Source organism: Lepidochelys kempii, chromosome 3, assembly GCF_965140265.1.
Source record: "Lepidochelys kempii isolate rLepKem1 chromosome 3, rLepKem1.hap2, whole genome shotgun sequence".
Lineage (NCBI taxonomy): Eukaryota > Metazoa > Chordata > Testudines > Cheloniidae > Lepidochelys > Lepidochelys kempii.
In genome coordinates, this window is record NC_133258.1 from 168,617,913 (window position 1) to 168,634,002 (window position 16,090).

General features: G+C 42.2%; 1 protein-coding gene across 7 annotated transcripts in view; it reads right to left on the reverse strand.

Moving 5' to 3' along the window:
- TRERF1 (transcriptional regulating factor 1) overlaps positions 1-16,090 on the reverse strand; it is a 141,517-nt gene that overhangs the window by 28,630 nt on the left and 96,797 nt on the right. For 4 of the 7 annotated variants that reach the window (XM_073339029.1, XM_073339031.1, XM_073339030.1 and 1 more), the window contains 5 exons: positions 9,895-11,543; positions 9,258-9,307; positions 7,390-7,540; positions 6,209-6,457; positions 1,424-1,790 (listed from right to left, as the gene is read on the reverse strand). In XM_073339029.1, coding sequence (XP_073195130.1) covers positions 1,424-1,790; positions 6,209-6,457; positions 7,390-7,540; positions 9,258-9,307; positions 9,895-11,301 — 2,224 coding nt within the window. In that variant the 5' untranslated portion in view covers positions 11,302-11,543. The remainder of the gene's footprint in view (positions 1-1,423; positions 1,791-6,208; positions 6,458-7,389; positions 7,541-9,257; positions 9,308-9,894; positions 11,544-16,090) is intronic. The other 3 variants (XM_073339034.1, XM_073339036.1, XM_073339035.1) reach the window with 3 other exon arrangements.

The window sequence follows — 16,090 nt, forward strand, 5'->3', positions numbered from 1 at the left end:
ATTCCAAAAAACAGAAAAACAAAAACACCGCAACCAAACCCCCAAAATCCAGGTCAGCTATCACCTTGTTACTGTATCTCTGAAGAAACTAAGGATCACAGTTTAAGGATGATACAATGGTGACAGAAGGTTCAGCTGGCCCTGGACTACTTGCTAGAATTAGTAGAAGGCCAAAACCAAGTTCTGATCATCTTCTAAAAAGAGCAGGAAGAAGAGGAGAGGTTGCAGGATAGAGGACTAGGACTGCAAACAATACAGTTTTATAAACTGGAATTCAGTGCCTACTAGAGAACATATCAGAGAGGCAACTTGATTTATCCATTTTGCTAACTTGAAAAAGCTAGCAATCAAATTCTTAACTCTATAAAGGGGACTGATCGCAGAAGATGGGAATACAGAAGGGGAAACAAGGAGAGGGGATAGAACATAACAGCAACATGTCCAGATAACTGAGGACTACTGACGGACTATCAAGGGTGTATCACTTAGTGTTTTTTGACTAGAAGGCTGGTGGCTGTGAAGAAAATGTGGATGTAAAATTGTAAAACATGGGGGGGGATCTTCAAGGATCCAAGACAGAAGATAATCTAAATATACCTACTCTCCTTTTGGGTTACAAGATAAAATGTAAGGGTCCAATAAGTAAAATCTTAATTCATCACCTGAACCATGCTGCTAAATACCTAGTTTATAGGTTTTGAAAAACTACACAAACAGAAATGTGTCTCCAGCAATTTTGACAAATTGCTTTGCTTGCACAGTTAATTTATAATAAAAAGTTAAGTTCTCTAACATACTGGGGACCATTCTAAGTTACTTAAGGTGTGATTAAGATGTTATTTCTACCTTGAACAGACTCTTCCCGTCTAGCTAATATAGATTATCCCCCATACACACCTTAAAGATCTTTTCTATGCATATGGCATATCAAATTTAGATAACTTACAGTGTCTTGATATATGTATGTTGGGATTTAAACAAAATATTTACCACTGCAGTCATGTAGCCTGATATGCTAATCAAAAATTTCTTCTCCTGAACTGAATAAATGCTTAAAACCAAACAATTGCCAAATCCCAAAACAGGTGTGTCCCCCTTGGCCCATTTGAGTAGGCTTCACTTTAGTTACAAACATTGTGTCCTTTGAAATAAATACATTCTGATCTTTCCATTTGAAATTAACCAGTCCATTTCTTGGTTTAAACCCAACCCTACAATATCTAGAAGAGAGGTACACATCTGGAAAAACTGACTTTGTTGAACAGGGAAAGTAACAGTAGTTTGTGTGTATGTCTTGTCCTTCTCCCAGGATGATCATTTCAAAACAGAAAGCGCACAGGGAACATAACATAACATAACAGCGGTTTATGTAAGATGTGGTTTTGGGCTCAGAGAAAGTGCTACAATTAAATAAAATACTTACTAGATCGACATAGGAGCACCCGTGGAGTGGGTGTCAAAGGAGTAAGCGGCAGCTGGGGGTGAGATGCATTATGAGATGTGATAACGCTGCTGAAGAGCCCAGATCCTTGGCGTACTGGGCTAAGCATAGGTGGCGGGGTATAGGGAGGAAACTCATGTGTCCTGTCTAGAAGATGGTCTCCTAGGATGCGGGGAGAGCGAAGCTGGCTTTGATACAGCGTAGCTCCTGAGTAGGATGCACTGAAGTTGAAGGAAGGAGGAGGTATGAAGAGTGGTTCCGGTCTATGACGATATTTTTTCTTGTCCTGCAGGGATTTGAAGTCTTCTTCCAATTTTGCAGCACTTTGATGCTGTTTTCTGCTAAGTTCCTAAATGAAAATTGATAGCATTCAAATATACAGCTATGATTAGTTTGGGTTATATTACCTATGCTTTCCCACAGACAAGGGTGACAGGAAAGCGGTTATCAACTGATGACTATTCAGGGCCCTACATGGAATAAGTTTGACAGTTTCAGTCCAATTTTGGGGTTTTTTTTAAAGCCAACAGGTGCCCATGTGACAAAATACCAACACTACAACTGGTACTGGTTGGCAATCTAAAGACAGAGAGAATTAATTACCTTTCCAGCTTCAGAAATCACCACTCCAGGTCAGAGGAGAATTATTAAAAAGCTGGCTAAGACAGTGGAAGATTGGCATTTGCCCCTGCCAGTGTTTACTGGCTAAAGAGAGGACCTGGCTCCAAGATGTCAATGCAACATTTTTATTTTATTTATTTATTTATTTTTACCAGCACCCCTCACATGCACACTTATCGTTTCCAACTACAAAAAATTTATATTGGTCGTCTGGGAGTTGCTCCATCTACCCCCAAAGTCTGAGTTTATTAGAAAGTTAAATGTTTTCTAATACATCTACTTGGCTTTAGTAGGATGGACACATTTGAGCTCAGTGGAATAACTGCAGCATTGTCACTGGCAGGAGAGGGGGGAAAATGTAATAAATTCAAATTCTTTGTTTCTTATCACTACATTTCCATCTGCTGGGTGGAATCCAGCTGCAAGGAATCTTGTATTAATTTTCTCCTTTCTTGGCAGGGAAAATGGTAGCAGATGAGAACTGGGGACATAACAGCATTATACATTTCAATAATTTGGAGATTAAAGATATTTAACACTGTACCACCCTGGTCTATAAAAAGTGACAGCAATTGGAGTTATGCAAGTCTGAAATCTGATTTTCAGGGCAAATGGTTAGGTAGCTTTTTAAGAACGCACACAATGATGGTACACATTCTTAGTTTTAAATATACTACTTTCAGGTGCTTAGGTTTTAAGATCTCATTTATGATAAACATGCCGGGGGCGGGGGGGATAGTATTTCTTGGCTAGATAAAGATATACCAAAATTTCTATATCATCTGGTTAATATTACTACTATATAAAAATAAATTATTACTGAACATGTTTAGATAATATATCTAAACACCATGGGTGGTTCTTGACAAGCACACTCACCCAATAAAAAGTATGTTAAAAGAACACGAACACAGGCACCTTTTATTCCTGCTGTTAACACATTCCAGCTTGTGGAAATGTTCTCTATTGCAGAGGTCCTGCCCTCTCTGTTAGATCATGGCTATATCCCTTCCAACATCTGGTGATGTTTCCTCCCCAAAAATTTAAGTTTGAACATATTTTTCTTTTGCAGAAAAATGTATCTTTAAGAAGGATTGTGTAAAAACATTGAAAGCAATGAAAAATCACAGGGGAGTGTGAAACACAGCCATGTACTACAAAGTCAGTCATGACGGTAAACATCCAGTGTACAAAAAGAAGAAAAGAAAAGATGGGGAAAAACAAGAAATATAGCAGAGGTCTGATAAGAGCCCCAGATTAAGTGTTTGCTCCTTCCTTTTTGCAAAGAGGCAGTGTGGTACAATGGCGAGGGTGCTGGCTGGGACTCTGGGAATGTGAGAGCTATCCCCAGCTAAGCCACTGACCTTGAGTGAAACAGTTTACCTCTAGGAGCCTCTGTCCCCACTCCCATCCTGTGTGTGTTTATTCAGATCATAAGCTCTTTGAGGCAGGGATTCAGTCTCACTATGTTTCATACAATGCCACCTCAATTTCCATTGCGGACTTTAGACACTACTGTAATACAAACATTAACTATAGTTTCTTCAACTTTCCATTTTATGCTCTGTGTAATTTTTTTTTTTTTTTTTACTGGTTTTAAATTAAAAAACCTCCCAAACATTATGGATGATGGAATTCAGAAATAGGGAGGGTACAAATCAGTTGCTATGTTTTATTTGTAACAGCTTTCATGTGAGTAGTCCTGGAACCTGGTCCTGCAAAAAACGTATGCACATGAATAACTTACTCACATGAATAGTCCCCATGAAGTCAAAGTGGAACTTATTGTTCTCGCTGTTTTTCCCCTTCATCTGACAAATTTTTTATTTTGCTAGTGACTTTCTCTGTGTAGTAACAGTAGAAAAATTTCTGCCTTTTCCATCCTTCAACTACTTTTCTCACACACTAAAGTCATTGGAACTCCTCATGTGAGCAAAAGTTACATGTCCAGGTATGTGCACGATTGTACCCAGAATGAGAACACAGAACTTTTGAGCCTCCTTTGATCACCTCTTCATTATAACAGTCTGTCTTCAATTTGGGGGTGGGAGAAGAACCTGCAGTTTTACTATTTGCTCCTTATCTACCTCTTTGACTAGAAACCCTGGTAAATTAAGCCAAAGAAAGTACAGAGTAGATTATTATTTATATCTCTTTTGTTTAAGGGGTAGTATTTTATTAATTATTATTATTATTTTTAATTCAGAATATCTGGTACTCAGCTCCTGTTGAAGTAAAATAAGGCACTGGAACTAAATTCCCATGAGTCATTGCTCTCTATGCCGCTACATCAAATGGTTAAGGGCACTCTCAGTATAGGAAATGCAATATGGCATTTTTGAAAAAATCTTCACACTGAATATGAAATAAGTCCCCGATGTTCTTGGCCTCACAGCTCAGAATTAGCTCTCTAATTCCCTGAAGATCCAGACACCGTTGCTCAGATTCAGCACTGAATGCATTCTTCAGTACTCTACAAAAACCTAAATATTTAACACTGGGACACAATGGAATGCCCATTTACTATTTGATTCACTTCACTGTGCACTGCTGTTGCAGGTTATTTAGTTTCGTTTTATTTTCATTAAAAAGGTATTCACTAAAAAAAATATTGACTTTATCCATCAATCCTTGGGACCCCTTCATTCTAAGGCTTGAGACACAATGTGATTGAAGGAAAACAGTTACTGTTCCTTAGACCAACAGAAATCTGCTCACCCTATCTCTAAGTGACCGCAACTCCTTCACTACTCTAATACATTTCCACTGCTAGTATAAAAAACCAGGGTCCAGAGTTCAGAACTGGGTGTTCATAATTTTCACATGTAACAAACAGGACAGCATGCATAATCCTGGGTGGCTGAGTGCACAAGTGGCCAATCAGATGTCTAACTGGCCACTGCAGAGTCAGTCACTGCAACTGTATACGAAACTGTGGTAAATGTGCATGCACAATCCTGAACATCTCCGCCAGAATCTCCAGAGGAAATCTGCACAGAGCATATAGTGGAGCTCAAGGCCTCAGCCATCCCTCTCAGGAGATTAGAAATCGAAAGGAGAAACTACACTGCTCAGCTATCAGCAAATGCAGAGATGCTGACTTCAGTGTTACTACAGAGGGTGGAAGTCTGCACTAGCTAAAAGAAAAAGAAGGGAAATTCATTAAAAAAAGTGTGTTGGGGGGGATAAATCCACAAATATTGCTCGAGATCACTGATAAGTGTTCATGTTGTCCCCAGAATAGGCCACTCAATGGGGGGGTGGGGGTAAAAGTACTACTTTTCACTGTATGGGCAGTAGTCACACCTCCTAATAGTCATCCCACCTTGTGCCTTTCACAATTACACTGCAGTGGCATATTTCTAATGTTGTTAGACTAGAAAGTGTAGTAAATTAAACTGTTCGCTTAAGCCCTCATTCAGCAAAAAGCTTAAATGCATGCTTCACTGAAGTCCTCTACACACTGTGTCTTATTCATGTCTAAGGCACTTTTCGCCATAGTGTGTGGCGATATCAGATTCATGAGTTAAATGAAAGCCAGAAAATACTAATCATCATTACTTTTCCTTTTGGGTTTTTGAAGTCACAATGTTTTAACACATCATTAAGATACCTGCTGAAGGGGGGAGAAAAAAAAAAAAAGACGATCCCATTGTACGTGCACAGCTTCTTCTTAGAACTTACTGCTTTAATAACTACGATACAGGGCTATTTAATCTACCGCAAAAAAATACACAAATATATTTTACTTCAGAACAGAAAGAAAGTAGCTGCTGCATTTAAGCAACAAAACAAACACAAAGAAGCACAAATAGTAAAAAAAAAAAAAAAAGAAAGGTAATAAATCCCTTTGTTTTAGTGGGATAGAAAATTCCCGCACTATTGTTTCAAATGGTTTATTTTATTTCTGAGTATTGATCTTCCATGAAGGATGAAATTAATATTCCTGGATGAGAGAAGAGGAATTACTGACAAGATACTACAGGCCTTCACCTTTCGTTGCCAGGTGTGAGCCATGCTGATTTCTTCAAATATTCCAGAGTGTGTGTGTGTATATATATATATATTTAAAAATGTAATTGCACTAAAACCAAAGGGATTTAAAAGCCTCACAGCACAGTTAGTAGCAAGAAGGGAAGCACTCACAGAAGATGAGCAGGGGGTGGCCACTTTTGGACTGCACGGTGGAGAGTAAGTCATCTTCATGAGAACTGGCATCTCGTCATCTGACACAGAATTGGCAGGCTTGTCTTTGATTGTGGTACTGTTGGTAGCAGACTGCGCACTGGGCTCAGGCGACAGAAGCTTTACAGGGACAGAAACAGGCATGACGATAGGTGCGATGCTATCCACCTCTTTAGGCGGCTGCTGTTGTGGCAGTTTCTCTCCTTCATCCTGTACAGACAATTACAGGCTTTCAGCCTCAGTTAGAGGGTTCCTATTGGATTTACAGACTATAAAAATAGAATGAAAACGTATTCATCGTGGTCTGGAAAGAAACGGCTCTGGTGTGAAACAAACAGTAGCACCCCTTCTCATACCTCAGATTGGGGCCTGAATAAAATTGGCCAGGTAATTATGACTTATACATAGGATTCAGCCTCAGTGTTAAAGAGCCATAAAACATTTCTTTTAAAGATGACCTGCAAAGAGGAAAAATAGGTTTGTGCTCTTTTTATTGCTTCTTTATGCTGAAAGTAGAAGGTAAAAAGATTTCTTTTCAAAAATATCTGTTTTTTGCATTAGAAATTCAGATCTTGTCTAACACAGGAGACAACAGACAACAGAAGAACTAGGATGATTGTGCCATCAGAGATACCAAGGCAGCAAAACCTGACTTGAGAGGATAAGTTATTTTTATTCAGGCCAATTAAACTCATTTTGTGTTTTTTTGTTAACATCTGTTTAACTCAACACTTGAGAGAAAAGCTCTCTGTTAAAGATTCAAGACTTCTGATCCTTCAATTACATCTTGAAAACATTTCTAACATATGTCAGTCACCCAAGGAGTCCAGCTAAAAATAAGGAAGACAAGACTTGTCATTCCTGAAATTTCTAATGTATTAAACAGAAAAATAAGATTTAGTTTTGCAAGGTTTCTTTATTCATTACAAAAAGAGGCACAAAACGTTTTCTCCCCTTTGACGGTCACCTTTAAATAAGGCTCTTGGCCTATGTATAGGCACAACTATACATATTTACGTTAATGTAGGAGGGTAGCATAATTGAAACAAAATTGGAGAAAAAAATGTTGACGGAAAAGCAAAGCAAGCAGCAAACATTAACGTGAAAAGAAGAGAGTCAAATAAAGTAAAATGAACGGCTACCTGTTTAAAATTAGGAGATGCTCTTACTCCTCCATGTGATCTCATGTGACCATTTAGGGCTGGTAAACTCTTAAATTCCTTCAAGCATATTGAACATGTTAGCTTGCTCTTTATATGGGATCTCTCAGGAAATGTTCCTTTGTTTGTGCCACTGTTTTTACAGGAAGATAAAGGAGAAATCAGTTTGCCAGATGTCAGATGTTCCCATTCACTATGAGTCTTATCTGAGAATTTCAAAAGCAATTTGTAATTAAACTGTAATTAAGCCATAAAGCACTTCTTTCAGGTAGATAAGCAAAGAAACCAGGACATATACTTAAGGATATATGTGCTAAAGCCTAGCTCATTGATTTCCAAACTGAAGGGGAAGGGAAGTGGTAAACAGGTCCTCTCTCTCTCAGGTAGGGTTGCCAACTCTCTAATCGCACAAAACTGAACACTTAGCTCCACGCCATCCCTGAGGCCCCATCCCCTTCCCTGAGACCCTGTCCCCCACTCACTACATTCCCCCTCCCTTGGTGGCTTGCTCTCCCCTACCCTCACTCACTTTCACTGGGCTGCAGGGCGGTGAGGGCTCTAACTGGGGGTGTGGGCTCCGGGGTGGGGCCAAAAATGAGGGGCTCAGGATGTGGGAGGGGGCTCAGGGCTGGGGTGTGGGAGGAGACTCCAGCTGGGGGTGCAGGCTCTAGGGTGGAGCCAGGGATGAGGGGTTTGGGATGTGGGAGAGAGCTCCAGGCTGGGGCAGAGAGGTTCAAGGTGTGGGAGGGGGCTTTGGGCTGGGGCAGGGGGTTGGGGTGCAGGAGTGAGTGAGGGCAGTCTGGGGGATGAGGGCTCTGGGCTGGGTCCGGGAATGAGGGGTTTGGAGTTCAGGAAGGGGGTCTGGGTTGGGGGGTGCTCAGGGCTGGGGCACAGGCTTACCCCCGGCAGCTCCCAGTCAGCGGCGCAGCAGGAGGCTAAGCCAGGCTCCCTGCCTGTCCTGACTCCGCGCTGTGCCCTGGAAGCGACCAGCAGGTCCAGCTCCTAGACAGATGCACGGCAGGTGGCTCTGCACACTGCTCTTGCCTGCAGGAATGCCCCCGCAGCTCCCGTTGGCTGTGGTTCCCGGCCAATAGGAGTGCGGAGCCAGTGCTTGGCCAGCACACAGAGCCCTGTGGCCCCCACACCTAGGAGCCGGACCTGCTGGCTGTTTCCAGGACGCGCAGAGCCAGGACAGGTAGGGACTAGCCTGCCTTAGCTCCGCAATACCATCAACGGGACTTTTAATGGCCCAGTCGGCAGTGCTGACGGGAACGGCCAGGGTCACTTTTCAACCGGGTGTTCCGGTCAAAATCTGGACATCCAGTCACCCTACATCTTAAGAGTCTCAAGATGTGGTCCACAGTATGGACCAATATGGCCTAGAACCAGAACTGTATTTTGGCGACTCATGTTTCTCTACCCATCTAGCAACAACAGAAAAAGAGTGCCAGAACATGAGCGCCACTAACTGTGGCAGGCAACTGTGCTAGCATGTGGTTCTCCTCACAGCATTGATGGACCTTAAGAAAAACTAATGGATTCCTTGCTGACATTTGCTGCCAAAGATGGAAATCTAAACAATACAGCATTGCTCCACTGCGTAAATCAGAGCAGCATTAAAAGCACGCTGTCCCACCGCCTTCACGCATTTTAAAGAAACACTCTGAAGTAATTTAAATGTATTGCTGCAGAGATTGCACAATTTTACATCTAGTGTATAAATCCTTAACCATGGCTTCATGTAACAGTTGCCAAAACCAGCTGAGAACGCCTCTATTCAGTTGCAGAGCTCACTTATATTTAACCATAAAATGTCACCAACGAAGAAATCTATGCCAAACTCATAATACCTTGGCTCAGGGGACAGTGGCTGCAGTCTGCCATCGGACAGCTGAATCTGCTATCGGAGGGAAAGAAAAGTATTTTTCAAGCAATAGCAACATAAGGAGTCTTCAGAGCTTTATTCTTATTTTTACTTTTTTTAGGTCAATGCAGTGATGGTAAAAAGCTCTGAGAACGGACAGCCCTGGAGAATGCCATCCTACATTTAGCCACAAAAATGGGTATACCTCTGAGCAATGTCAGTGCAAGTTGCCTTACACTTACCTGCTAACATGCTCCTCAGCCCTGATTATGTGACAGCACAATGGAGGGTCTGTGGTCCTTGGTATTTCTGGGGAGCTGCTAGGAAGGCAGCAAATTGGTGACAAATGTGGTAGCATTTTTTGAGCTGGTGATATCTGTCCATCAGGAACAGGACTGACGCTGCCAAACTCATTTTACACTGGCCAGTGAATAGCCATCTGCTGGTAATAACTCAGCCGAGAGCAAATCAGTGACCGAGAAGTGGAAGACCCATTTCCAGTCCCAGGGCTATGCCCATGCCCTGACCCACTGAATAAATCCCCTGCAGTTATTTCATTTGGGTGTAGTACAGTCATTGTCCAAAACAGGCCTGTATGAATGGAAATCTAAATCATTACGTACCTGAGGCCAAACAGCACTAGGAGACTCTTGTTGGGACCCTTTGTTATTTAGATGGACACCCGATGGTGCTAAAAGAGTTCGATGAGGGCCAGCGTTACCTACAGAATTAATTTCCTGCCGTGCAGTATCCTCCATTGCCTCTGCCATACTCAGGCCAACATGGGAGTTCATCAGAGCTTGAGACCTGCTGTCGTTCTGGTATTGCTTTTGCTGATCGGTGTCGTCTTGCTGCTGCTGTTGTTGCAATGCACTTTGTGGGTACAAATGCCTATACTGCTGCTGTGTATCCTGATAGAAATACTGAGGCATTGTTCCCAACTGTATAAGCTGTACAGAATGAGCTTGATCCTGGGAGTACTGGTGTGTTTCATGCACCGTTTTGGGGTCGGAATCCCTATGATAGGTAGGAAGATGCAGCTGCATCTGTTGCTGCTGCTGCTGCTGCAACTGTAACTGCTGCATAACTGGTTGTGTTTGATAATACTGAGCTATTTGCATTGGACACTGCCGCTGCTGTTGCTGCCGACTTTGTTGCTGCTGCTGCTGGATCTCTTGGATTGAGAGCCGCTGCTGTCCCTGCTGTGGCTGTTGCGGCATATAATATTGAGTTTGCTGCAACTGTTGTATCTGTTGCGGTAACAGCTGCTGAGACTGCATTTGTTGCACATGTGGTTGTCCTTGTTGCATGGCAGAATGCATCTGCAGCTGAGATAAGTGTTGCTGGTAATCATAATACAACTGTTGTTGGTGCTGCATGACTTGCATTTGCTGCTTTTGTTGAGTGCTTGCAAAATTCTGGTGTACTTGCTGTTGCCCTTGCTGATATCTTTGCACGGTGGAAGTTACAGATTGTTGCTCAACAGCAGGCTTCTGAGACAGCAGCTGTCTAAGTGCACTGTCACTGGCATTATCCATCACTGAAGACGGAGCATGCAAGACCTGAGCCATATTGTTGACTTGAATTCTTAAATTTTGGTTAGCAAATACTTGTGTAAAGGAGTCCAATTTATGTAAAACTCCACTAGTAAGTTTTTGTGACCGAAGTTCATTGCCTTGAGAATAGGAATATTGGTATCCATCAGCAGATTCACTCTGCCCTAACGGGCTCCACATTGCATTCTGATTGTTCCTTACTGGGACGTGGTTTCCTGAGCCAGTATGTGTCCAACTTGTTTGTCTAGAGGAGTCCACTGACCCAATGTTTTTTGAACCTACATTCAAAGCTATACTGTCTCTGGAATCCTGGGGGAATTGGGGAGAGAGGGGAGAAGCCTGAGAAGTGTCCATGCCTGATGTTCCATAGCTGTGATTTATAGGGGGGAGAGAGTTCATTGGGTGTGCTTGGTAATACAAATTCTCATTGCTGTTGGCAGTGTGGTTAGGTTTGTACAACTGCTGATCCCCCATTTTTGGTCACCTTTATCCTGATCTTACAGGCACAAAAACCATAAACTTGTAGACCCTGAGATATTCCAAGTATGAAAAAAAATTGCTAGAATTTATTATTCAGCTTGTCCATTTACATTACAAGAACTAATTCCCTCTGGTCTTCTTGCAATTCCAATTTCAGATTGATGCTGCTTCACATCTTTGAAAAAGACCAAAACACAAATCTTAACCGAAAACAATAGATTCACTATGGCAGGTACCTGGGAAGTGAAAGAGAAATAGTTTAAGAGCATTCTACTCAACTTTTGCAGTTTCCTTTGATGTAACAATAACTTAATGGGGAAAAGTTCTTATGAACAGTTGTAGCAGTTGGGCTGTTCCATAGCACTTGGATTGCTTCATCTCATCCCACTTTTCCTTCTTTTCATCCCATTATAGTGTTTCTACAGTTCTCTAGTAAAAACACTTCACTTCACTAATGAAGGTGTGCTTTCCAAAACCTCTCCTTTACACCCACCCACACACACACACAAACAGAGCTGGCCACACACAGCACTCAGGTATAGTCTTTAACCAGAGATTAAGCTATGAGGAAGAGACTCATTTCTAGTGTTCCCAATGTGCTAGTCAGAGACAACATACACATGTATACTGAACTCTAAGTCACAAACTCCTGCAGATATCACAGATGGCTCTACTATGTCTGATAACACAAGTGAAAGGAAGTGGTGGCTTAGAATCCAAGTGCCAGCACTTAGTTGTAGGGATGTGGGAAGACAGGGTACAGTATGATTTAATTCTGATTCAGAATTAACATAGCAGCTCCAACTCTGCTACACAACATCAGGGCTCGTTTTATTCCATATTACGGAATGAAGAAGAAGTCTACTATTGGATTGAAGATACAGCATTGTGTCTGAGTAGTAATATGCAAGGCTAGTGTGCTTGTTAAAGTGACAAAATCACAAGAGTGGTTACACCAATCACCTCTGTGTACACAGTCATTTACTCATCTTCTATATGGACTTTTAGTAATTGCTAAGACAAAGCAAGCTGTCCAAATCATCAAATGGTAACAGCACATATCTGTCACAAGCAATCCTACTTAGTAGGTATCAAGTTTAACTTTCATTCTGCCCTCTCCCTTTTTTTTTTCAGTTGTCCATCAATTCCTTAATATTTTAGCAGACTGGTTTATCCTGAATGCTCTCATTTGTCATCCTCATCTTGTGAGCTTTAATTCAGTGTGAATGAACAGATTTACAAATGTCTGTACTTTTTTGGATACAATTTAAAAAAAAGAAAATACATGTGCGTGTTCTTGGGATGTTTATCGTTTTGTGGATGGGAATGATCACACTCTCCACACTCCAACTTGTTGCAAAGCAGTTAGTGCTACTACTACACACAGGCATCCACACACATCATCATTATACTGCACGCTTAGCTCTGCCCTCTCAACCCATCTTTCTCCCTAACCTAACAGCTCCCCACCAAAGATTGTGTATTAATGTTTTAAGATTTAATGCTTGGGGGGGGGGGGGGGGAAGGAAGGGCTGATTTGAGGGGACAGAAGTGCAGGTGCTGATGAGGAACATTTTAACCATCACCAGTTGCACATAAACAGCACACGTTTATACAATGCTGCACATAAATTTTTATGCCAGGTGCAGCCCAGAGAGCCTTCTCCATGGTAGTAGGATAACATCCGAGGGGAAAGCGCAGTTTCTGTTGGAGAAGACTGCGTGCTCACAACACTACACAGAAGGCTTCGTGAACACAGCCTCTCCTTCTGCCCCTCCACCCCCACGAACATGATACAGTTCTCCAGTGACCTGGAATCCTACTTTTGACGTCTCCGACTCAAGGAATTTTTCCAACGCACCTCTGAACAGCACACTAATCCACAGAAATCTTCCTACCAACACTACAAAAAGAAGGATTCTGCGTGGACGACTCCTGAAGGTCGAAACAACAGACTGGACTTCTACATAGAGTGCTTCCGCCAATGTGCATGGGCTGAAATTGTGGAAAAGCAGCATCACTTGCCCCATAACCTCAGCCGTGCAGAACACAATGCCATCCACAGCCTCAGGAACAACTCTGACATCATAATCAAAAAGGCTGACAAAGGAGGTGCTGTCGTCATCATGAATAGGTCGGAATATGAACAAGAGGCTGCCAGGCAGCTCTCTAACACCACATTCTACAGGCCATTACCCTCTGATCCCACTGAGGGTTATCAAAAGAAACTACAGCATTTGCTCAAGAAACTCCCTGAAAAAGCACAGGAATAAATCTACACAGACTCATGCCTAGAACCCCGACCAGGGGTATTCTATCTGCTACCCAAGATCCATAAACCTGGAAATCCTGGACGCCCCTTCATCTCAGGCATTGGCACCCTGACAGCAGAATTGTCTGGCTATGTCGACTCCCTACTCAGGCCCTACGCTACCAGCACTCTTAGCTATCTTCGAGACACCACTGACTTCCTGAGGAAACTACAATCCACTGGTGATCTTCCTGATAACACCATCCTGGCCACTATGGATGTAGAAACCCTCTACACCAACATTCCACACAAAGATGGACTACAAGCCGGCAGGAACAGTATCCCCGATAATGTCACGGCAAATGTGGTACCTGAACTTTGTGACTTTGTCCCCTCACACAACTATTTCACATTTGGGGACAATGCATACCTTCAAGTCAGTGGCACTGCTACGGGTATCTGCCCGGCCCCACAGTATGCCAACATTTTTATGGCTGACTTAGAACAACGTTTCCTTAGCTCTCGTCCCCTAACGCCTTTACTCTACTTATGCTACATTGATGACATCATCATCATCTGGACCTATGGAAAAGAAGCCCTTGAGGAATTCCACCATGATTTCAACAATTTCCATCCCACCATCAACCTCAGCCTGGACCAGTCCACACAAGAGATCCACTTCCTGGACACTATGGTGCTAATAAGCGATGATCACATAACCACCACCCTATACCGGAAACCTACTGACTGCTATTCCTACCTACATGCCTCCAGCTTTCACCCAGACCACATCACACGATCCATTGTCTACAGCCAAGCTCTAAGATACAACCACATTTGCCCCAATCCCTCAGACAGAGACAAACACCGAAAAGATCTCTATCAAGCGTTCTTACAACTACAATACCCACCTGCTGAAGTGAAGAAACAGATTGACAGAGCCAGAAGAATACCCAGAAGTCACCTACTACAGGACAGGCTCAACAAAGAAAATAACAGAACGCCACTAGCCATCACCTTCAGCCCACAACTAAAACCTCTCCAGCACATCATCAAGGATCTACAACCTATCCTGAAGGATGATCCCTCACTCTCACAGATCTTGGGAAACAGGCCAGTCCTCGCTTATAGACAGCCCCCCAACCTGAAGCAAATACTCACCAGCAGCCACACACGAAAAACACTAACCCAGGAACCTATCCTTGCAACAAAGCCCATTGCCAACTCTGTCCACATATCTTTTCAAGGGACACCACCATAGGACCTAATCACATCAGCCACACCATCAGAGGCTTGTTCACCTGCACATCCATCAATGTGATATATGCCATCATGTGCCAGCAATGCCCCTCTGCCATGTACACTGACCAAACCGGACAATCTCTAAGCAAAATAATAAATGGACACAAATCAGACATCAAGAATTATAACATTCAAAAACCAGTCGGAGAACACTAACCTCCCCAGTCACTCAATTTCAGACCTGAAAGTCGCAATTCTCCCCCCCAAAAAAAAAACAGACTCCAACGAGAAACTGCAGAACTGGAATTAATTTGCAAACTGGACACTATTAAATTAGGCTTGAATAAAGACTGGGAGTGGATGGGTCATTACACAAAGTAAAAACTATTTCCCCATGCTAATTTTTCCCCTACTGCTACTCACACCTTCTTGTCAACTGTTTGAAATGGGCCACCCTGATTATCACTACAAAAGTTTTTTTCTCTCCTGCTGATAAGAGCCCACCTTAATTGATTAGTCTTGTTACAGTTGGTATGGCAACACCCATTTTTTCCCAGAGTGTGTGTGTGTGTGTATGTGTGTGTGTTTCCTACTGTATTTTCCACTGCATGTATCCGATGAAGTGGGTTTTAGCCGACAAAAGCTTATTCCCAAATAAACTTGTCAGTCTCTAAGGTGCCACAAGTACTTCTCTTCTTTTGTTGTGGGGTGTTTTTTTGTTTGTTTTTACAGTGCATAAACTTTCTCCATCCGTAACCAGCAGCACACAAATTTTCAAGTTAGGACAAATAATGGTTAAGAACAATCCCAAATTCAGTATTGCCTCCAAAATACCTGATCCGTTGGACCAGAAAGTCTCAGAATACACCTCCCTACCAAATTTTTGCAGATGAACTTTTTTTTTTTTGGATTCCAGTCAACCACAAAAGATCAGCCTGCCAAGGAGAGATTTCAGCCATAGCAAAGTTTCAAAAAGACTTCATAATTTTTAATAGGAAGAGAAACTAAACAAAACCTACATAGAATATTCCAAGGGCATAAATATGGTGTATTCTTCACACTGATAAGCCATCTACTTTTAGATAAAAACAGGAATGTATATCTCACTAACACTTAACTATGGAACAGTGAGCAGGTGCTTCTATAACACATACAGAGAGAAGAGAATGCATGATATTTTTGCTGTATGTATAGTATAAAACTGGGTTAGGCAGCTCTCTGTTTATGAATAGCGCTGGTTTGTGTTGCATACTGTAAGAATTCTCATGCCTTTCTCTTAATTTTTTTGAG